Source organism: Eulemur rufifrons, chromosome 8 (assembly GCF_041146395.1).
Source record: "Eulemur rufifrons isolate Redbay chromosome 8, OSU_ERuf_1, whole genome shotgun sequence".
Taxonomy (NCBI): domain Eukaryota; kingdom Metazoa; phylum Chordata; class Mammalia; order Primates; family Lemuridae; genus Eulemur; species Eulemur rufifrons.
The window spans coordinates 38,541,735-38,565,405 of record NC_090990.1 but is presented as its reverse complement, the minus strand read 5'-3'; the positions used below and the strand labels follow the sequence as shown (position 1 = coordinate 38,565,405).

The window sequence follows — 23,671 nt, the reverse complement described above, 5'->3', positions numbered from 1 at the left end:
AAAATCAAAACAAGTCTGTTGATTTCCTATGGGTACACAATCAATAGGTATTTATCTATTGTATATTTGTACATTTGTGATCCTTTGATGAAACTGCCATTTTCATTTTCTTTTTTTTTAGTTTTGCTTCATTAATCTTGGACTGGATGTGTTTTGATAGGCCAAGTAGGTAACATCAAATAACATCAAATATATCATTTGGAGTCTGATGTTCTTAAGATGTCCTTTTCCAGCTTTGGTCTTTCAGATACATTTTATTCATTAATTACTTGGCATCAAATTATACCATCCTGACTTGTTGTTTTTGGAAGAAGTATTTCAGTATGTCTTTTATAGGTAAATTATAAAATGGTCTAAGAGTATTTGGGCCTTTGGGTTGGATAACTTGAAATCTAATAATGCAATTATATTTCTTTGTGCAGATCTTTGATGGAAAACAGATTCCACAGAGAATGGTTGATGGATGGAATGCTTTTTTCTTTGATAAAACAGAAGAACTGGTAATTTTAAGATAGTCTTTATGTTACAAGATGCTCACTGATAACTTGTTTAGAATTTGCATAATTTAATAATTTTACTTGGATTTGCTGTTCATATTTTAGTTGTTTCTCTTTTCTTTTTTACTTGTTTGTAGAAAAAACGTTTACCTTCACTTGGAAAGAACACAGAATCATTAGGAGAGCTTTGGTTGGGACTGCTTCGCTTCTATACTGAAGAGTTTGATTTCAAGGAGTATGTAATTAGCATTCGGCAGAAAAAGCTGTTAACAACTTTTGAGAAGCAATGGACATCCAAGTGCATTGCAATTGAAGGTAATCATTTAAGCTGATATTAATTCAGGAACAAAACTAAAATTTGGCCAAGGACATTTAGGAGAAAGCTGGAACACATTAGGATTTGGAACATTCTTCCTCTCAATTTTGTTTAAAATTTTTTTTAAATTTTTATTATTTAGAGATGAGATCTTGCTATATTGCCCTTCTGGACTTGAATTCCTAGGCTCAAGCAATCCTCCCGTCTCAGCCTCCTGAGTAGGTGGGACTACAGTATAGGCGCATGCCACTATGCCTGGCTTTCTTCCTCTTGATTGTTATCAGTTTTCATCCCTTAGTCTATAATTTTAAAAGAACAACTTGCTGATTTAGATAGTCTGAATCAGTGTATATAGTATTAGACTCCAGTTATGATTACTAAGTATATTTTACAATGAACAAAATTCTTTATTTAAAAAATCATATACTTCTTTTCCAGATCCTTTTGACTTGAATCATAACCTTGGTGCTGGAGTTTCTAGAAAAAGTAAGTATTAAATATAGAGATTCCCTCCTTTTAAAGCTCTGGCACACTAATGTCTGCATCTTTTTTTGTTTTCTTCTTTCTTTAATAGTGACCAATTTCATCATGAAGGCATTTATCAATGGAAGAAAACTTTTTGGTACCCCTTTTTATCCACTCATTGGCAGAGAAGCTGTAAGTTTACATTATTTGAATTCTGAATCTTTTTCTTATAGAACTTTTTTTTTTTTATGGTACAAGGAACTTTATCCTGCTTCCAAGTTGACATTAGGGAAAAAGATAGTCATAACTCCATATATTTTTTCTTATTGCACTTATAGTCCATAATGAAATATATTTTTTATTAGATTTTATTTGTTTAATCTATTTATTAAATTCAGTCTCCCCTACTAGACTATGAGCTCCCTGAGGACAGGATCCATGTTCATGAGGTTTAGCTTTATATCTTCAGTGCATTTCATAGTGTCCGGAGCACTGGTTATGCAAAATAAGCATTTGTTGAGTGAGTGAGAGTAGATTCAAGACTCAGGATTGTTGAATTTTAGATGCTGCTCACTGTCCCTCTTGCATCTCTAGAAATCTTGATGAAAATATACACAGAAGACAAAACCAGAGAAATACTTTGTTGTTTAATAAAATATTTTTATTATTATTATAAATTATTCTCTAATTTTTGTGTAGCATTGGTGAGCTGAATTAGATGGCACGGAACTGAGAGGTTTCCTTTTGCCTGAATGAGGTGGCATACTGTCGCACATTCTTCCTAGTCCTGCTCTGGTTTTTGCTTGCTTTTCTGATGGTTAGGAAGACTATAGGAGGTTTCAGTTTCAGAGCAAGAGACTTCTAAGAGAAGAAATCTCAAGAGAGAGTAAAACCATGTGTTTACTGTTGTATAATGAATGTCCTTAAACTCAATTCCGTACATTTTCAGGACTCTTCTTTCTTAGGGGCTAAGAGAAGTCTGGATCTTTTTTCCTTTGGAGCACTGGTTCTCAGATATTTTTGATTTTCTGGGTGTTAGTAATTATAATGGAGAGAACTAAAATAACAGTAAAATTTGAAACAACACAAAAATCATGTTAGAACAAAATGACTAAAAAAGGAAAACCTAACAATAATTTTACAAACATATTAATTGAAATAGCAATAAATGAAAAGCAGAGTCAGATTAAAAACAAATATAGTGATATACTGATAAAGCATTTTACCTGAAAATTGTGGGAATTCCAACTATTTTTGTGTATATGTGCATATGTTCAGTAGGAACCCAGTAGTAATGTTGCATGCAGTCAGACTTTTTAATAGAATGTTGAAATAGAGCCCTCAGCAAATAGAAATGTGCTAATTTTAGTTTATGAATACAAATATTTCATAATCCTTAATAACTCTATGTTATAATAAGTAGTCCTCAATTACATATAGATATCAAAGTCTTTAGTCTTGAATGTCATTTGGGGCCTAGCAAAAGGGACCCATGAGCCTGCTAATGATTTTTTGATCTACTTTATTCTCTTTTAAAAGTCAATGTTCAGTATTCCATAGCTTGGATATACTAGTTTATTTAACTATTTTCCTTTGATAGACATTTAGGTTATCATCATATCAGTGTTATAACTTGTACAGGTTGAGCATCCCAAATCTGAAATATGAAATACTCCAAAATCTAAAACTTTTTGGGTGCTGGCATGGCATTCAAAGGAAATGCTTATTATTAGAGCATTTCAGATTTTGAATTTTCAGATGTGGGATACTCAAGCAGAAGTTATATTGCATATATTTCAAAATCTAAAAAAATAGGAACTCCAAAACACTTCTGAGCCCAAGCATTTTGGATAAGGATACCAAACCTGTATTGTAGAAAATATTTTTGTACATAGTCTTTCATGTTTATACTTCATACCTATTTCACTCCTAGGTAATGGGATTATAACAGCATACAAGATAGATGTATTTTATGCTCTTACACTAGTGAAAGATAAAGAGAAGTATATTTCCTATTTCACATTTCTTGTTCCCCCAAACATTCCCACTTCAACTATTCTTTTACATCATTAGGTCTTCACATATGTTGACCCATTTTGTCCCTATTCATCAGGTATCTTCTTTCTCTATTTGACTTATATGCCCTGTCTATTCTCTGGCATATATTTTATATTCCTTTTTGCCACTCTTCCTCCTGTGCACTATCATGTGTTCAACCTTACATGAATTCAGCCACCTACCATGTGCCTGTGCTTGGGTCCCACTTTTTACCTCCACCCTCTTCACTCTTAGTAGATCCTTTAATTCTAAGATAATAGATATTATCAGATAAATATTCCTTCAGCTTTCTGCCACCAGATCTATAAGTCTGTCTGCATCTGCAGATCTTTCTTTTATCAAAGACTAGTCCTTCATATGCACTGTGGATCTCTACTCTGAATCTTCAGTCTCTTCATTTGTGAAAACAACTTCTTTTTGTTTTAATTTTTAAACAATTTTTACGGATACATGATCATTATGCATGTTTATAAGATACATGTGATATTTTGTTTTTTTCCCCAATAGATTTAGGGGGTACAAGTGGTTTTTTTTGGTTACGTGGATGAATTGTATAGTGGTGATGTCTGGACTTTTAGTGTACCTATCGCCTGAACAGTGTACAATACATTGTACCTAACAGGTAATTTTTCTTCCCTCATCCCCCATCCACCCTCCCTGCTTTTGAGTCTCCAGTGGCCATTGTACCATTCTATATGCCCCTGCTGACCTATAGCTTAGCTCCCACTTATAAGTGAGAACATGTGATATCCGATTTTTTGTTCCCGAGTTACTTCACTTAGCATCATGTGAAAACATTTTCAAAGATGAAATACATAAAATGTAATTGCAGAGCAGCATTTATAGATGAACATTTACCATCAGTTTTAATTATAGGGAACACTAACCCCAATTAAGTGAACTATTATCTCCCCCCCAAAAGAATTCCATCCTTCTTGTTAGTAAACTTATATTATAAAAAATTATATATAATTATTACTATTAGCATATTTCTGATTTCTTCAATAATAAGTTTTATGGAAATTTCTTGCTATCTAAATACCTATATTACACCTTCAATTTTTCCCCAGTACCTAAAATACTTATTGCCTGGCTCTTTACAGAAAAGTTTGCCAACCTCAGATCTAGGCCACCTTAACTGGGATGGTGGAATAGAGAAAAGTAGATTCAAGAGATGTTTTCAGTAATAGAATAGGTACAACTTAGTGATTACTTACAGGTGATGAGTGAAGGACAACAAGTTCAGGATGATTCCTCGATTTCTGCCTTAAGCATCTGGGTGAGTTGAGAAAGGCCTTTATTTTGTCCTGGCAGAAAATAGGATGGTGATTTTAATTAGCTACATTGGTTTATCAATAGTATATGTGAAGAAGTATCTCTCTCATCTTTTTTTAAAAAACAGCTTTATTGACATAATGTACAATTCATTGTGCAATTCAGTGACTTTAGTATAGTCAAAGGATTGTGCAACCGTCACCACAATTTAAAACATTTTCATCTTCTCTGAAAGAAACCCCTGTCCCCATTAGCAGGCAGTCCTCATTCCTTCTCTTCCCTTGTCCCCAAACTATTAATCTACTTTTTCATCTCTATAGATTTGTCTGTACTGGACATTTAATATAAATGGAACCATATGATGTGTAGCCTTTTAGAACTGGCTTCTTTTACTTAGCATAATATTTTCAAGGTTCATCCATGCTGAAGCATGTATCAGTACTTCATTCTTTTTTATGGCCAAATAATATTCCATTGTATTGATATACCACATTTTATTATCCATTCATCAGTTATTGGATATTAAGGTTGTTTCTACTTTTTGGCTATTATGAATAATGGTGATGTGAATGTCTGTTTATAAATTTTTGTGTGACTGTATGTTTTCATTTCTCTTGGTATGTACCTAATAGTGGAATTGCTACATCATTTTGATAAATTTTATCTTTAAATTTTTGAGGAATTGTGGTACTGTTTTCTAAAGTGGCTATGGTAGTTGACATTCTCACTAACAATATATGTGGGTTCCAGTTTTTCCATATCTTCACCAATAATTTGTTACTGTCTTTTTAAATTATAGCCATAGATAGATTTGAAGATTATAGCTATAGATAGATTTGAAGACAGCTACATGGACATGTTCTCTTGCCTTCCAGTAGGATGGATACTGTTAGGACCAAGCTTTTGTGACAATTCAAAATTGAACTAAAGCTTAGAAGGATACGTAAGGTGCTAAGATAAAGCAAAAATGAGCCTGGTTCCAAGAGTTGGGAAAATTATTTACTTCTTTACTAGTTCCCTACCCTCTCTTTGGGTCTGCTCCACTTTATATAAGAAATGTTTTATGGCTGGGCTCATTGCTGTAATGCTAGCACTCTGGGAAGCCGAGGCGGGAGAATCGCTTGAGGTCAGGTGTTCAAGACCAGCCTGAGCAAGAGCGAGACCCCGTCTCTACTAAAAACAGAAAAAATTAGCCAGTCATGGTGGTGCATACCTGTAGTCCCAGCTGCTCAGGAGGTGGAGGCAGGAGGATTGCTTGAGCCCAGGAGTTTGAGGCTGCAGTGAGCTATGATGATGCCACTGCACCCTAGCCAGAGTGACAGAGTGAGACTCTGTTTTAAAAAAAAAGCTTTATCTTCTAAAAAGCTATATGCAAATCCAATCATATTTGAAATAAACCAGATGATTGCTTTAATTTTTAAGATTTTAGAGATGAGGTGTCACTATGTTGCCCAGGCTGGAGTGTAATAGCTATTCACAGGCATGATCATAGCATACTACAGCCTTGCCTCAAACTCCTGGCCTCAAGTGATCCTCCCACCTGAGCCTTCCAAGTAGCTGGGACTACAGTTGCGCACCACTACATCCAGCAGGATTATTTTATTGACATGAAGCTCTTTTTTACAGAGAATAATTCTTTTCCAGAAGTGGCCTGGTGTAGCAGAAAGCATGAGCTTTTTAGTCAGACAGACTTACCTCTAAATCTTTTGTCAGAGACTTAACCTGCTTTTTTATTATACTATGGCAGATGACTTGAACACTCTGAAACTCAGTTTCCTCATCTATAAAATGAGAATGGAAATAGTATCTATTTTATTGAGATTTTCTCATTCATCTGTAGCATCTCTGTAATATAATATGGTTTTAAAGTGGTTAGTACTATTAGCAACTGTATTATTATGATGATTCTCAATCTTATTTTCATATCATGGTTTGGTTACAGTGAAATATTTGTTGATATTTATTTCCTCTTTTTTTAAAACCACGTTTGCATCTTGATCCCCTTTCCATTTGGATTCAAAAGTTTTATAGTGATTTTTTTCTGTTAATAATAAAATTGCATTTTCTCCCTAGGAGTACTTCTTTGATTCTAGAGTACTGACAGATGGAGAACTGGCTCCCAATGATCGATGTTGCCGTGTGTGTGGAAAAATAGGCCACTACATGAAAGACTGCCCTAAAAGGAAAAGGTTGGCAAATGATTACATATCAACATTACCGGGAAAATAAATGTGAGGCAAATTTATAGCTGTAATTGTGTTCAGAAATGTTTAAGTGAGAAAAGTTCAGGGCTTTAAATTGGACCTAAGGTAAATGTTCATTTCAGTGGAATTTTGTAATAGAGTGAAATTTGTTTGTGGTATAAATACTGTCCTGTGACATTTATTTTTTCATTCATTCATTTTTTTAATTGAAGAAGCATTTATTGCCACCTACTGTGTGTTGGGAACTGTGTTAGGAGCTAAGGGAAAAAAAATGACCAAGACATGGAGTTCTTGCTGAGGACGTCAGTCATGCAAACCAATAATTAAAATATAATCAACTGAATCCTTGAGATAAATACTATGAGCTATACCTATATATTATATACCTTGAGGAATATATATCTTTTATTCCTCCTCAAAATATGTCTATGGATCATACTCTTCTGGGTTCTACATGCTATATTTAATAGGTCAGGAAAGTCCCATCTTTTTGTCATCAAGTCTGGCCTAATAGAAAAACATGGAACTTTTCAGACAGAACAAACTCCTAGTTTTCATCACTGCTGTTTACTGGCTGTTAAATTTAGGTAAGGCACTTACATTCCCTAAGCCTCAGTTTCTTCTTTAAAATGAGATAATAAATATCAACCTCTAAGGGTTGTTAGAGTTTTAAAATTTGATATTTAAAAAATTTAAAATATATTGTATTACAAAACTACTGGAATACCCAGTTTCTGTCAAATAAGTAGGTGTGCTATAAATGTGAGTTTCCTTGCCTTAGAAAAGATGCATGACATAGTGGGCATGTTAGTCCCTTTGTTATTGTGAGATTCTTGTATAGTTTAGTTTGTTCTGTTACTCAGTTTACAAGTCCCTAGCCCCGCATTATTGGTATCAGCAGTTTACTCTTTAGACTAAAGAAGAAAGACAGTGAAGAAGAGAAGGAAGGGAATGAAGAGGAGAAAGACTCCCGAGACCTTGACCCACGAGACCTCCACGAGACTCGAGACTTTAGAGACCCCAGAGACCTTAGATGTTTTATATGTGGAGATGCAGGACACGTACGAAGGGAGTGTCCAGAGGTCAAGTTGGCACGTCAGAGGAATAGCAGTGTGGCAGGTAAATAGAAAAGGCCAAAAATAGTTTCTGGCGGAAATGAAATCATTCACGTTGATACCATGCTAAGAACACTGATTCTTCTCTGTCCCAAACCTACTTGTATGAATTTGGGCCTTACAATTTCTGAAAGAGACAAAATTTAGACAGACTTTTACTTTGGACAATACTTGGATATGTTCACTATCAAGATCTCCATAGTCTGTTGTGTTCGATTAACTCCCTCTAAGTATTCTTTGGATTTGAGTCAGACTTTTCATCTGTTTCTCTCACTATTTATATAAAATTCTTTACAAGAGATTTTTTTCCTGGAACTATATTGGAGACATTATATTATATTAATAGTTCTTCCCACTGCTGCTGTGAGAGAGGGAGACCTGTTCCTATTGTATTTCACAAGAAATTTTAAAAATTAGATAGTAACCCAAGTAAGAGATTATTGAAAGAAAATATAGAGTATTTTAGAAGTGTGATTTTCAGTTACTCAAATTCTTACTGCAGAAAGTATTTTATTAAATAAACATTTTGCCTCCTTTAGAAAATCAGTATGGCATTGTTTTTGTTTCCTTCTAGAACCAGTGTATTTTTTTTTTCTCGATCTGTAGGATTGAAAAATGCCTTTTTAAAAAAACTTAGTTTTGAAGGGGCTGGGCCACTCCTCCCATGGCATAACTGCTTCCCTATCCCCTCCCTGCCCCTCAGAAAATTTAAAAAGCAAACACAAGAAAACTAGTTGTTACAAGTCTTTCACTAATATAGTCGTAGTTTAAAAGTCCAGGTTTATAAAAAACTTAAGAAGGGAGTTTACTGATTGTCATTTGTCTGCTACTTTATCGGTTGATTTTCTTTGTGATGTCTTCTCTTAGCAGCCCAGCTGGTCCGCAACCTTGTAAATGCTCAACAGGTGGCTGGTTCAGCCCAGCAACAGGGTGATCAGTCAATAAGGACTAGACAGTCCTCAGAATGTGTAAGTACTCTGTTTGTGAATGGGTTAGTCTTGACAGGAAGATGGCACAATTTTTGATGAGTAATAGAGGTTTATCTCTCAGACTGGCAAATATGATCTTCCACATTACATAAGTGCTTTGTAGAGGTGCTTTGGTAGACTGGTAAGGTGGAATGAACATTACTTTTGGAGTAATGTAGATCTGGGTTTCTATCTATGGGCAAGCTACTTAATTTACATGAGCCCACTTACTCATTTGTAAAATAAGATAATAGCTGCCTAATAAGATCGATTAAAATAAAGTAATGACTGAGATTTCAGGCTTTGCCTTATAGAAAAATATCAGTACTAGTAATAAAAATAGACATAAAAATTGAGATGTATTCTGAGTTTAGTGCTGTTAGGGCAATATGTACATGTCATTTTGCTTGCATAAAACTTTTGTGTATCTTCTCATAGCTTGACATATGGCTACCTAGTGAAATGTATCCTGTAAAAAACAGAATATTGAATTAGAATTCAGACTTAAAAGTTTTATGTTAAGTTTGCTGAGTTCTTAATCTTTGTCTAATCTGTATTCACTTTGCACTTCTTAATTAATTCAATACTAATTGAATGCTTACTCTAAACCTGACACTGTGTTTCAGTGCTTCACACTTATTATCAAATTTAATCCTTTGAGTGGCCCTGTGAAGTGGTAGGTATTGTATGATCAAATTTTACAAATTGGGAAGGTGAGAATAAAAGATTATAAAGATTCAAACCAGGTCTTTCTAGCTTCGAAGCTGTTAACTATTAAACATGCTAAACCTGATGTGATTTGTGTTTTAGTATTTGAAGAGTGGTGATAGGGAGAGTCTTGGAAAAACATTTAGGAAGTTCCCCACCCCGCTCCAAACATTGAGTACATACTATGTGCCTGATGCTTTCGTAAACATTATATGACAATAGTAACGTTTATTGTAGTTAACATTTGTTGAGTGTAAACTGTGTGCTGTACATGCATTCTTCCTGTTTGTTATTATAAACCATTTCAAAAATATAAAAACATTTAGAAATAATAAACCTCATATATCACCACCAGGCTTTAACAATTTTTAACATTGTTATTTTTCCTTTATTAAAAAATGACTCATAATTGAAAACCCCTGTGCATCCCTCTTAGATCTCATCCCTATCTTAAAATCTTCCTGCTATCTTCTCCTGCTACAAAAATGTATCTGCTATCCTGAATTTGGTGTTTATATTTTCCACATGTATTGTTTAGTTAATCTTCACAAAAACATATGAGGTAAATTCTGTTATTATTTATACTATACTTTACAGGCGAAGAAACTGATATTTAAGTTCTTGCCTAAGGTCAATAGATACTTGTAATCAGAACTTGAACCCTCAGGCTCTCTGTCTCTAAAACATACACTCTGAGCACTTTTCCGTGCTTCCCTAATTTTCATTCTCTGCCTTTAGCCCCTACTTTTCTCTCACCTGACCTTTTGTTAAGAATCTGTCTAATGGACATCACTATTCTGATGTCTAACAAAGCATCTCAGCATGTCTAGGATATAGTTTATACTTCTCTCCATACTCGCCCCCCGACTTGCCTCTTGTGTTTTCCATCTCATTGAATGATCCCACTGTCTGTCTAGTTTCCAAAACTTTTCCCTCACCTTCAACCTCTATATCCATTCACTACATCCTGTTGTTTCTACCTTTAACAAAAATAGCTTACAGCCATTTGCTTCCCTCTATCCCTGTATTGTATTTTCCTAGCCTAGGCTTCCATCATCTCAGGACTACTGTGTTATAGCAACGTCCTAATCAGTCTCATCAGTCTGATTTTAAAAATATTTTCTATTTTATTCTTCTTATACCAGAATAATTTTTCCAAAATGCAGATTGATCATGTTTGTAGCATGTTAAAAATCCTTCACTGGCTTACCACTGCCCTTAGGATGTAGTCTAAATTACAAGGCTTACAAGACCATTATTTTGCCCCTATTTAGCTCTTCAGCCTCAGATCTGCCATTCCCCTGCCATTGTACTCCAGCAATATTAAACTTCTTTCAGATTCCAATTACTTTTTAAAAAGCCTTGTGTTTTCATGCCCGTAAACCTTCAATCATATTGTTTCTTCTGTCTGGAACACTCTTCTCTTCCTCTTATCTCTGCCTTCTTATAGCAGACTAATTTCTGTTTACACTTGAGTCTTAGCTTAAAGGTCACTTTCTCTGGGAAGCTTTCCTTGATCTCCACTTTTCTTGATCTTATTTTCCCTCCTTCTCCCAAAGTTACTTTAGATGTTCCTCCTCTGGGATTTCATTATACAGTTGACCCTTGAACAACACAGGTTTGAACTGCAAGGGGCCACTTACAGGTGGATTTTTTCCCCCAACCAATTGTGGATGGAAAATACAATATTCTCAGGATGTGAAACCCATGTATTTGGAGGGTCGACTTTTCATATAGGTGGGTTCCACAGGCCCAACTGCAGAGACTTGAGTATGTATGGATTTTGGTATATGTGAGAATCCTGGAACCAATCCCCCACATATACTGAAGGACAACTGTACACTGTACATTATACATTCTTTATCACAATACTCATACTTTATTGTGATTGCTTTTGAAATCTTTATCTGTTTTCCTCCATATCCCCATAAACATTAAGCTCTATGAGAGCGTACATGTGTTATTTTTAGTACCTAGAATAAGGTCCAGTACATAATTGACAATAAATACCTGTTGAGGGACTGAATGAAAGTGACTGTGAGATATTTAGATGCAAGTTTCTAGTTCCCAATGGGAAATATATGTTCTATGTGAAGGGCTCTCTTTTCTTTGGATAATAAAAAGGTTTGTGAGGCAATACCCATGTGATGAGGGGGTATTGCCTCCTTCATCTTACATGAAGAATTCTATTTTCATGTAAAATGAGGTTTTATCATTATTTGTTATACACATCATAGAGTTCTGTATTAATTTTGTATTTTGATCTCTACTTTTATAAAATTAAAATGATTGTAAATTAATTTTAAAATCTACCTTTTTTTCTCCGCAGTCTGATTCACCATCTTATTCTCCTCAGCCCCAGCCATTTTCACAGAACTCTTCCCAATCAGCTGCTATTACTCAGCCTCCATCTCAGCCAGGATCCCAACCTAAGCTTGGCCCACCTCAACAGGGAGCCCAGCCCCCGCATCAGGTCCCCTTGCCTATGTATAACTTTCCCCAGTCACCACCAGCTCAGTATTCTCCCATGCACAATATGGGATTGTTGCCAATGCACCCTCTCCAGATCCCTGCCCCATCCTGGCCCATCCATGGTCCAGTGATCCACTCTGCACCAGGCAGTGCCCCCAGCAATATTGGCCTGAATGATCCCAGCATCATCTTTGCACAGCCTGCTGCCAGACCTGTGGCAATTCCTAGCTCCTCTCACGATGGACACTGGCCCCGTACTGTGGCTCCAAATTCCTTGGTGAACAACGGTGCAGTGGGGAATTCGGGTAATCTTCCTTTTCTTATTTTGTATCTGTCTGTAGAAAGATTGTGTGATTGGTATTACTGGTTGAACCTGGGGAGATATGGAAGGCAAGCAATATTTGTGGAAGGGCAGTATAGGGCTAAGATGAAGATTAAGAATATGGGCTCTGGATTCAGGCTGTCTGGATTTGAATCCTGGCTCTGCCACTTATTATATGACCCTGAGTAATTAATCTCTTTGTGCATTGGTTTTATCTGTAAAATAGGAATATTAATAGCATCTAATGTACAGGGATGTTGTGGATAGTAAATGAGGTAAGGTCACATAAATGTTAGCTATTATAATTTTTAATTTTCACTGTCACCCTACTTGGTGTAGATATTATTAGCACCTTTTTTTTTTTTTTTTTTTTTTGAGACAGGGTCTTGCTCTGGGTTAGAGGTGCAGTGGCATCATAGCTCACTGCAACCTCAAACTCCTGGGCTCAAGCAATTCTCCCACCTCAGCCTCCCAAGTAGCTGGGGCTACAGGTGTGCACCACCATGCCCGGCTAATTTTTCTATTTTTTGTAGAGACTGGGTCTTGCTCTTGCCTGACCTCAAGCAATCCTCCTGACTTGGCCTCCCAGAGTGCTAGGATTACAGACGTGAGCCACCTGGCCTGGCCAGCACTCATTTTATAGTTGATGCAATTGAAGGGTTAAGTAACTTAATTATTATACTCTCATAATTTATAATGGTAGATCTAAATTTTAAGCTAACTTCTTTCTTCAAAACCTGGGTGCTCTGTGCCCTAGACTCTACTATTTCCCAATAAGAGGCAATTCTTTAAAAAGAGAAAGATATTAATAGCAATAGCATTAAATATAATAGTTTTTCCTGATATCTAAGTAAGGCATAATTCATTATAGAACATTTGAGAAATAAAAAGAAAATCATCTATCTTCTTTATTCCTAGATATAACTACTAAGTAATACTTAGTTATATTACCATCCAGTCATTTTTTTAATATTTGCCTATTTAAAAAATAGTTGGTGTATGCCATAAATCTAGTTTTTATCAAGCTTTTATTAAAATTTTTTTTTATTCACAACTGGTCAGAAAGGAAAATTTTTATTTTATTTATTGTTCTAGAGATAGGATCTTGCTGTGTTGCCCAGGCTGGATTGCAGTGACTATTCATTGACATCATTATAGCGTACTACAGCCTTGCACTTCTGACCTCAGGTGATCCTCCTGCTTCAGCCTCCTGAGTAGCTGGGACTACAGGCACACATCACCTCACCTGGTTTATATCCATCTTTTTAGTGGTATTTATTTTTATTTTAAAAACTATGATATAAATTTTGAAATATACACAAAGAGTAAAGTATAATGAATCCTCCCTACACCAGCATTACCCAATTTTAATAGTTATCAATAATTTGCTACTTGCTATTCTTTTATCTAACCCCTTTCTACCATTTAAAAAAGTTCTGAGCTTAAGTATTCAATCAAATCCCAGATATTAGATCAAATTTGCTTGTTAACCTCAGTTGTATCACTTTTCAAAAAACCATAAGATCGTTACTACACACAATATAATCTAATACCAAGTCTTTGTTCATTTTTTCTTGTCTAAAAAAAAAAAAGAAATATTCTTATTCTTGATTTATTTGAATCAAGATTCAAATAAAGCTGGGCACGGTGGCATATGCCTGTTATCCTAACTACTCAGGACGCTAAGGTGGGAGGATTGCTTTAGCCTAGGAGTTCAAGACCAGTTGGGGTAACATCGTGAGACCCTGTCTCAAAAAAAAAAAAAAAAAAAGATTCAACCAAATCCCATATATCGTATGTGGTTTTTATAACTGTCCTTTATAACAGTTCCTTCTCACTTATTTTTCCCCATATTAACTATTTATTGAAGAAACTGTAGAATTTCCCATATTCTGGAGTGACCAGATTGTATCTTTGTGGCATTAACATGTACCTATATCCCCATAGTTTCTGTAAACTGGTATTTAAATTCAGAGGCTGGATTAGATTCAGATTCTTTTTGTTGGAAAGAATACTTTATAGTTGGTCCTGTATGTTTCCTATTCCCTCACTCCAGAAGGAACTTACTGTCTAGTTGTTTCCATTTTAGTGACTTAAGATTGATCTGTGACTGAGGTTTCATCAGCTTGTTCTATCCATTAAAAAGTTCATCATTAATTTTTACTTAATGGTCTTAGCTGCCATGGATAATTGTTGCTGGCATCCATTATTTCACTTGGGGTTATAAAATGATGGTTTTCTATTTACTATTTGACTCTTTTGTAAAGAAGAACTATTTCTTATTAACTGCTTGGTTACCCTGAAATACAGTTTTTATAGGAAATGTAGACTGAAAACTTAATCTTTCCCTTTATCCATTTTCAAAAGAATTTTAGTGATAATTTTAAACAAAACGGTGCTATTCCTTAAAGCACTATTATGGAGAAGGTATCTCCAGCCTCTTTGGGAACAATGCAAATAATATATTGTGCTGAGCAGAAGTGCCAGAATGTGGGAACTCAGATTTCTAAGATCAGAGGATATATGGCATATGTGGCCCTTCTAATGTGGCCTCCGCAAGTCATTCAAGAAATATTTATTATGTATATGCCATGACATGTACCATGATAGTCACTTAGTTATATAGCCATGAAGACAGAGCCAGTGTTTTGCTCTTTGATCTATTAGCTCAGTTTTTGCAATTGCAAGTTTGCCCTCCCCCTGTCACTAGTTGATCTCTGTTTCAGTCATAATGAACTAATTAACATCCCACAAACATACTGTACTGTCTGTTACCCCTGGTTGCTTATCTAAGTTGTTCCCTCTGCCTGGAATATCCTCTTCATTTTCTCTGCTGCTCACTCTCACCTCCTCCTGCCTTGCCTCAAAGCTTGGCTAACTCATTCATCTTCCATTTTTTAATTTAGATCACTTGCTTTGCGAAGCCTTTAACTCTTGCTGATCCTCTCCTCCAATTGCATTAGGTATCCTTTATGCTTAATGTCTATATCACAACATTTGTCTGATAGTGTTGAAATTGCCTATTTACTTGTCTGCATAACCCATTACACTGAACTTCTCAAGTTAAGAATTGTTTGTTGTCTGTCATTGTCTCTGTTGTAGCCAGGTTAGTGCCTGACATGTTGGATACATTATTAATGTTATATATTATTATTTATCTCTAATAAACTATTATTCAGTTAATATTATTTGTATGGATGCCCAACTCATAATTAATATTACAGCTAAAATACTACTGTGTTAGAAATGGAAGGACTGGTTGGGAATATATTAAAATGATAATCGTTGTATTAGAGTAGGAGATTGGGTGAATTTTTTCCCATTTTTAAATTATCTTTAATGAGATTATATTATGGAAATATTTGGTTATGAAAAATGGGCAAGGGGGATTGGAATACAGTCTTTAAAAATACCCTTTTCTGTTAAAACATCATTTCTCCATTGGTTACAACCTAATCTGTATACCCAGTCTCATTTATTTTGTAAACCCTGAACCTTTCAGCCTCAGCCCTTAGTTGTAACTTAGCTTTATGAACTTACAGTGAACCAGCTGCTTTGTTTTCCTGGTTACCTCCTATAAAGACTGAGCTTATAAGAATGCAGCTAATATGGATTTTAGTTTTCTTGCTCTGCCCCATTCCATACTTGCTAATTTGAGTTCATGCTAAGAAGTTTAGTGAATAAGGGCAGTGTCTTTTAGTTATTCCCTAGGACATTATGACCCTGAATGAGAAAAGCCACCAGAAATTATCTGGAAGATACACTGGGTACTGTGCTTTGAAAAATATACTTAAAGATACATCTTAAGTATAGAAAGATTTTGGGGGGTGGTTCACCATAGGAAGAATAGGACTCACATTTTTTGAGTTCCTACCTATATGTCAGATCTTGTGCAAGCTATTATACTTTATTTTTCTTTTCTAATTTAATCCTCATAACAACCTGAGGTTCGGGATGGAACCTTAGTAATTTTAGGAACTGGGATTTGAACTTTTAAACCTGTTTGACTACAAAGCCCGAGTTCTCGACCATTACACTACAATGCCTCAAACTTCTGGTAGGATCTCCTTCCAGGCCAAGATACAATTGATTCTGGGATAGTTGGCATTGTCTTTAGGATAAAAATGTAAGTTCCTTAGCATGATGTACTAAGATTCTTTGAAATGTGTATCCCACCTACCTGTCCAGCCTTTTCTCTTACTACTTCCTCTTCTACTTACCCCTCTCTATATTGCTGATTGTTTTGTAGCTCCCCAAACTTGCTATGCTTTCCTGCTTTCAGGCTTTTGTACATGATATTCCTTCTTTCTAAAATGCCCTCCTTGCCCTATTTTGCCTGACTAACTTTTTCTTTGTTCTTTAAAACTCAGCTTAGTCAATCATCTTAGGAAAACCATCTAACCTTCAAAGACTGGGTTAGCTCCCTCTTTAGAACAGTTTTTGGTTATTATAGCAATTATTACATATTATCATATATATCTACTTATGCCTTTCTTATGAATAATTTGAGCAAATAATACTTGATTCTTTAAAAAATTTTTTTTGTATCCTCTGCATTTAGCAAAGTCCTTGCAGTGGTAGGTACTCAATATATCTTTGTGGAATGAAGGAATATTTGGATGAACAAACTAATGTTTTAAAATGTGTTCTTTCTTTCTTGTTGAAATGCAGAGCCAAGCTTTCGAGGACTAAACCCTCCAATTCCTTGGGAACATGCACCACGTCCCCCTTTCCCCCTTGTCCCAGCTTCGTGGCCTTATGGTTTGCATCAGAACTTCATGCATCAGGGAAATCCCCGATTTCAGCCCAACAAACCTTTCTATACTCAAGGTACCATTGCTTATAAATTAGTTAACAGGCTGGGTGGGTTTTATTCTGGGACGAGGAGCCTCAGTGAAGGCCAGGTTCTGGGAGTGAAAATTCATGCATTTGGTAAACATTTATTGAGAGAGCATACTGTGTCAGACTGTGCTAGGTGTTTTTTACTCGAGCCAAGAGTAAATAAAATCTCCATACTTTACCAGACAAGCCAAACACATAAGATAGACAAGAATAGGAACTTAGATGAATCAGTTGAGGTTGCCCTAGCAGAGGGGGCAGGATTTTGATACAAGAGATGATATCACACAAGATTTTGACAATTGAACTAGATCTTGAAAGAGATACAAGATTTTTTTTCTTAGAGGTTTTCTAGAGCTTAGAGAGGAGGAGTATTCTTAGCTGAGGAATTAATATATACAGTCATTGAATTTTGCCTGGCATAATGAGGAAGAGAAAATAATAAGACTAGAGGATGGAGATATATAGGAAAGATGTGTAGGTGATATGTCTAGAGAGAGTAGGGTGGGATATTACGAAGGAGTTTGGATGTTGTTTGGTAAGCAGTGGGTGTCTAGTAGAAGTTTTTGAGTTGAATAGAGACATGGTCAGATTTGTTTAGTAAAAGTAGAACTTGAGTGACATTAAAATTCATTATATTCTTTTGGTGCTATAGTAGTACCAATAATGGCTTTGACCTGGCTAATGAATATTGCAATCTAAGAATTCCTAGAAACTTGGAGCATTTTATCTAACCTACTTGTCTCAAAGGTATCTGTTCTAACAGATAATGTCTGAGTCTAGCCTTCAGCTCTTGGTTAACCTAGGAGTTAAGAACACTGGAGTCAGAGTCATTATAGTTAAACTAGGAGTTTAAGATATTAAAGGTAGGCTCTCAGGAAATGTTGACTGAATGAAATTATAACTTTAAGGGAAGGCCTCTGGTATGTCTCAAGGCTTGACACATTTAAGCCGGAATTCCTAAACTACCCATGTACTTCTGGGGCATCCCTGTATTACAGAGAGGCAGAAGTTTGACTATTGTTGGGTTCTTCTGAGCAAAGAACTAGAGCTGAGGGAAGTTACCATCAGTCATACAAGCCCTTTTTGGGGGGAGAGTCTGAAATTTGTCCCTGGTGGGTTTTTTCTCCTTGACTTCTTTCCATCTCTTATTTGTCTCCTTACCTTTCTTTCACATACCCACATTTCCCTTCCCTCTCCCTATTTCTCCCTACCCCCTCAAATGTTTTGACATGTGTCGTCTTCTAGTATACAAATAGAAAAAAAGGGAACTAGCTGCAAATGAATTCTAAGGGGTTGTCAGATGAATAGGCACAAGCCTTTCAGTTTCCTGTCTGTGTTGTATCCAACAGACAGATGTGCCACCCGTCGGTGTAGAGAGCGTTGTCCCCACCCACCAAGAGGAAACGTGTCGGAGTAATGCGAGTCCGTTTTCTTTCAGCTGGTCTACCGATGCACAGCAACCAGCCAATCCTGCTGTCTCAAGGGTATCCGTACCTCAATGTCAGTTACATTCAGCAGAAAAAGTGACATTTAATGGAAAGCAAAACAAATCAGGTCCTGATTTAAAATTTTAACATGTTTAGATAGCTTATTTAAATTACAAGACTGTTTTTAAAGACTGTATTATTTGTATATAAATATGAACTATAGTTTTTACTAGTATCACCAAATTGAGTGATACAAATTTCATCTATTTTATTACCCTATTTTTAAGGGAATTTTATGTTTTGTTTAACCTTGATGAATTGTATAAAGAGAGAATTTAAAAAATTACATTCTTTATTTTCTATTAGCTGTATTCATACTTTGGTTGCTTCAGACTTTATATATTGTTCTTAAGAATTAGGAAAGAATTTCATGTGTTTTAAATTTGTCACTTCTATTCTTTACAGAACCTTGTAGTGCCAAAAACTTTTTAAAAGGTAAAAAATAAAATAAAATTACAACATGAAGATTCAGAATTTTTTTCTTTTACATACTTGTATATTGAACATATTCAAACTTGAAGAGCAAATTGCTTTCGGTTCTATTTGAAGTAGTTCTATTTTAAGTTAATAAATCTTTTTAACAAGAGTCAAATTTGGTTAATTCATCTGGTTGTTTAGATCAGGGGTCCCCAACCTATGGTGAGTTGTATACTTATTATATATTACACTGTAATAATAATAGAAATAAAGTGCACAATAAATGTAATGTGCTTGAATCATCCTGAAACCATTCCCTCCACCCCATGGAAAAATTATCTTCCATGAAAATGGTCCCTGGTGCCAAAAAGGTTGGGGACCACTGGTTTAGATGATGGAGATGTAAAAATTCAGAGATTTGTTTTATTTCAGTGAATATCAAGGATCTTGTCACGTCCTTTATTTTACTGGATCTTTACAACACCCATATGAAGTTGAGAGAAGCAGGGGTCCTCTCCATTTTATCTCCACTGAAAATAAAAACTGAAGCATAAAGCAATAAAGTGAATTCCAAAGGTAGCACACTTACATGTTGGAATTTGAATTAAAACATGTTTTCAACGAGAGCTTTTTAAACGTTGGGACAATTAGACAACTGGCAATTAGAATGGAGGGAAGATAATTCTTATATACTGAGGAATTAGTATGTGCCAGACTGTATCCATTCTGAATCCAGTATTGCCACCTGGAAAGCACATTTGCCAGGATGGTAATTGTACTTGTGATCAATTATGATTGTAGTATTGGAATTCAGCCTCAAGTTGTTGGTGGCATATATACATACATATATATTTTTTAGCTGTTTTGGTACTATACAGCGAGGTGAGGTAATTTTCTCTAACCCCTTAATTAGGCAGATTTGCCAGGGATTTTAGGCTAAATGATGCTATGGATCTATTTGGAAGGTGCAGAATGTATTTTAAGGACAATATATTATCTTTGTTCTGCTCCCTCATATACTCATTACTTAAATAGGAGACTGCCTGAGGAGAAAACATTATTTCCCAATATGATAGATATTTGAAATCTGTTGCAGGATGTTGAGGGTATGTATTTGTGCCGTATTTACAGCCCTGAGTTAAGATCAGGTGTATTTACTATTAATTTTTCATATTAAAGCTTCAGCACACTATTAAGTGGTAGAGTCAGCTCATTTGTTTTGTTATTGAGACACCTGACCCAACCTATTCATTTAGGTTAAAATATGACTTGGAGCATTCAAGATTTTCTTTTAAATTAATTTTCAAGCATTTCATCTCCTTCCAGGTCTTGGAGAACAGGTGATGAGGTATACAGGGGTGTTGTTCATTTTGCTATTCTACTTTTGTATGTACAGTCAGCCCTCTATCTCTGGGTTCAACCAACTGCAGATTAAAAATATTAGAAAAAAAATCATGTCTGTACTGAACTTGCAGACTTTTTCCTTTCATAATTCCCAAAACAATACAGTATAACAACTATTTATATAATATTTACATTGTATTAGGTATCATAAGTAACTTAGAAGTGAATTAAAGAATACAGGAGAATGTACATGGATTATATGCAAATACTATATGGTATTTTATGTCAGGGACTTGAGCATCCTTGGAGTTTGGTTTTCTGTGGGAGGTCCACAGATAATCAATATCCCCCATGGATACTGATGGAAGATTGTATTTGAAATTTCCTTAAAATGAAAACAACCTGCAACAACAGAGAATGCCCCCAGCCCAGCCTTCCTTCCTAAAGGAGAGCAGTATACCACTTGGCAAAAGCTATTAATGGGTAACGTAGTAACCAATAACCTGAGTTTTACTTATATGATAGTGTTATATACACTAATTGTCAGCATCTCATTTGCCCCTCCTTCAGTAACTGCCAGTGTTTGATAACTGGCAAGTGTCCTAAGTTGAAAAACAGAATAATCTTAGTTTATAATTTGTATAATAGCTCAGTTTTATAAATTTGGAAAGTTGATTATGAATTCAGATTCATGGTAGAGAAATTAAAAAGTACAAAAAAATTATCAATCATATCCAGAGAGACACTCTCAAGATCTTATTTTGTAATGTTTTGTATAATGTTTAAAGACATGGAGATTAATATTTTCCCATGCCATTAGGATTATTAAAAATATGGGTATTAATGATATACTGTGTAATTTATTTGTTCCGTCCCCTATAGATGGACATTATAGCTGTTTCCAGTTTTTCTAATACATGTAAAATATGTAAAATGATGGGATAAAGCTATTTGTATGCATATTTAATTCTGTTAGCATGAATTCCCATATATGGGGATTACTGGGTAAAAGAATAAAAGTTCTAAGGTTCCCACTACATATTGCCAAAATCCCCTTCAGAAAAGTGGTTACCAATTTGCAGTTCCAGCAAACAATGTATAAAACGTGTTGGTATGCTTTATAACGCATATATATGCGTTAAAAAATCTTTCAACTCCAACAACTCATTTTTTTTTGTGAAAAATAATGTGCTTATTACAGAAGAAAATAAGCATTATATAAAAGTACAAAGAACAAACAAATCACTCAAAAGTTCATCAGTCAGAAATAAGTACTATTATTATCTGGTGAACTTCATTCATTCCAGCCATCTCTCTTAAGCATATAGACATTTACATACAAATAATTTTACAGAAGTGGGCTCATATGCTATATTTCATAAATTTAGCAAATTAATTTTACTTGTATTTAACAGAAGAAAACAAATTGAACAAATATTCAACTTCAATATTTTTCCCACAAGAGAATCTACTTCTGAAAGATTCCTCCTAAAACTAAGGAAAGCACTAAGGAGGCTGGAGTTATTTTTTGTAGCACCATATATGTTTCAGTAGACTATACTTGAGTTCTGCTGTGAAGGATGAGACCAGCACACTTAAGAGTTTCTCTACTTCTGGTTACTTTATTTCTTTGTAGACAGTGTTCATAATATTAGTAGTTAATTTGAACCTTATAGTTATTTCCCATTTTTTATTTAAAGTTTCTAAAGGGTTTACTGGCATTCCTTTTACTGCTTTTTTGTTCCTAAGTCCTTAATTTGATTCTTCTTTGGTTGAATTTCATTATTGGGCAGTTTTTCCCAAAGGTTCATGACTGTATACTTTTAATTTGTTACATACTTGAGAATGTGTATTCCCTTTATATGGTAAGACAACTTTGGCAGAGTATAAAATTTCTGACACTTAATTTTTCTCAAACCTTTGGAGCCTTTTGCTTCATTGACTTCTGAAGTTTGTTACAAGATCTCAGACCATCTTGATTTTTCTTCCCATTATACATGACTTGATTTCTTTGCTTGGAACCTCATTTAATTTATCTTTTTAATTCATCAGGATATTTCTTGATAGATTACTGGATTTTCTTTGTGCTTTCTGTATTATCTCTATAGTTTTTATCTCTATTCTTTTTCATTTTTTTCCTCCAGTTTATTTGTGCTTTCTGTTTTATATTTTGTATTTTCTAATAAGGCCTCCAAGCTCTACCAGTCTTACTTACCATCTCCTAAGCTTTTCTTTGAACCTCTATACTGGCTTTTTTTTTTTTTTTTTTTGAGACAGGGTCTCTGTCTGTTTTCCAGGCTAGAGTACAGTGGCGTTGTCACACCTCACTGCAAACTTGAACTCCTGGGCTCAAGTGATTGTCCCTCCTCGGCCTCCCAAAGATTACAGTCATGAGCCACCACACACAGCGACTTTTTTTAAAAAAAAAAAACAGGTCATGTTATGTCTTTTTTTGAGTCTCTAGAGAATTGTCATTTTAACCTTTTGGGGGGAGTGGCAGCATCTGTGATCATTCTTTTCTGATTAATGCTTATTTAAACTTAGGTCAATCTACTTAAGAATAGTAGGAAGAAGTTAGAGGAATGAGCTTTAAGTGGGGTAGTTATTTTGGAACTCTCTCACCAAATCCATTTCTTCCTTTGCCCCTGGGAACACATCTCCCTTTATTTCTTAGCATTAAGAGGTCATTATGCTTTATGGCAAAGCTTTTAAGGCAGTGTATTTCAAATTGTGGGAAGTGAAATCAATTTAGTGGTTTGTACCTAATATTAAAAACTAGTATCGAGTAGGAAATATCAGAATTCATTTTGCATAAGGAGTAAGAATTCTTTCCTGAAATTTCGGTACAGAATATCCATATGTGTGTACAGAAAATACATTTTTAAAATGTAGGTTGTAGTCAAAAAATTTTTCTAAGAGTCTGCAGTGATGATGCAGTGGCATCATCATAGCTCACTGCAACCTCAAACTCCTGGGCTCAAGCGATCCTCCTGCCTTAGCCTCCCAAGTAGCTGGGACTACAGGTGCACACCGCAACACCTGGCTAATTTTTGTATTTTTAGTAGACAGGGTCTTTCTTGCTCATGCTGGTCTCCATCTCCTGAGCTCAAGCACTCCTCCCACCTCAGCCTCCCAGAGGATTATAGGAGTGCACCACCGTGCCCAGCCTAGTCAATGTTTT

General features: G+C 35.2%; 1 protein-coding gene across 4 annotated transcripts in view; it reads left to right on the top strand.

The window, feature by feature from the left end:
- Window positions 1-19,317, top strand: part of TUT4 (terminal uridylyl transferase 4) — a 109,402-nt gene extending 90,085 nt beyond the window's left edge. Inside the window, exons 20-30 of one of the 4 annotated variants that reach the window (XM_069479975.1) lie at window positions 423-500; window positions 635-812; window positions 1,252-1,299; window positions 1,388-1,470; window positions 6,685-6,800; window positions 7,286-7,402; window positions 7,729-7,934; window positions 8,798-8,898; window positions 11,936-12,383; window positions 17,072-17,230; window positions 18,592-18,745. In XM_069479975.1, the coding sequence (XP_069336076.1) occupies window positions 423-500; window positions 635-812; window positions 1,252-1,299; window positions 1,388-1,470; window positions 6,685-6,800; window positions 7,286-7,402; window positions 7,729-7,934; window positions 8,798-8,898; window positions 11,936-12,383; window positions 17,072-17,230; window positions 18,592-18,659 (1,602 nt within the window). In that variant the 3' untranslated portion in view covers window positions 18,660-18,745. Of the gene's footprint in view, window positions 1-422; window positions 501-634; window positions 813-1,251; window positions 1,300-1,387; window positions 1,471-6,684; window positions 6,801-7,285; window positions 7,403-7,713; window positions 7,935-8,797; window positions 8,899-11,935; window positions 12,384-17,071; window positions 17,231-18,591 lie in introns of all 4 variants that reach the window. The other 3 variants (XM_069479976.1, XM_069479977.1, XM_069479978.1) reach the window with 3 other exon arrangements.
- Window positions 19,318-23,671: the final 4,354 nt, after the last annotated feature.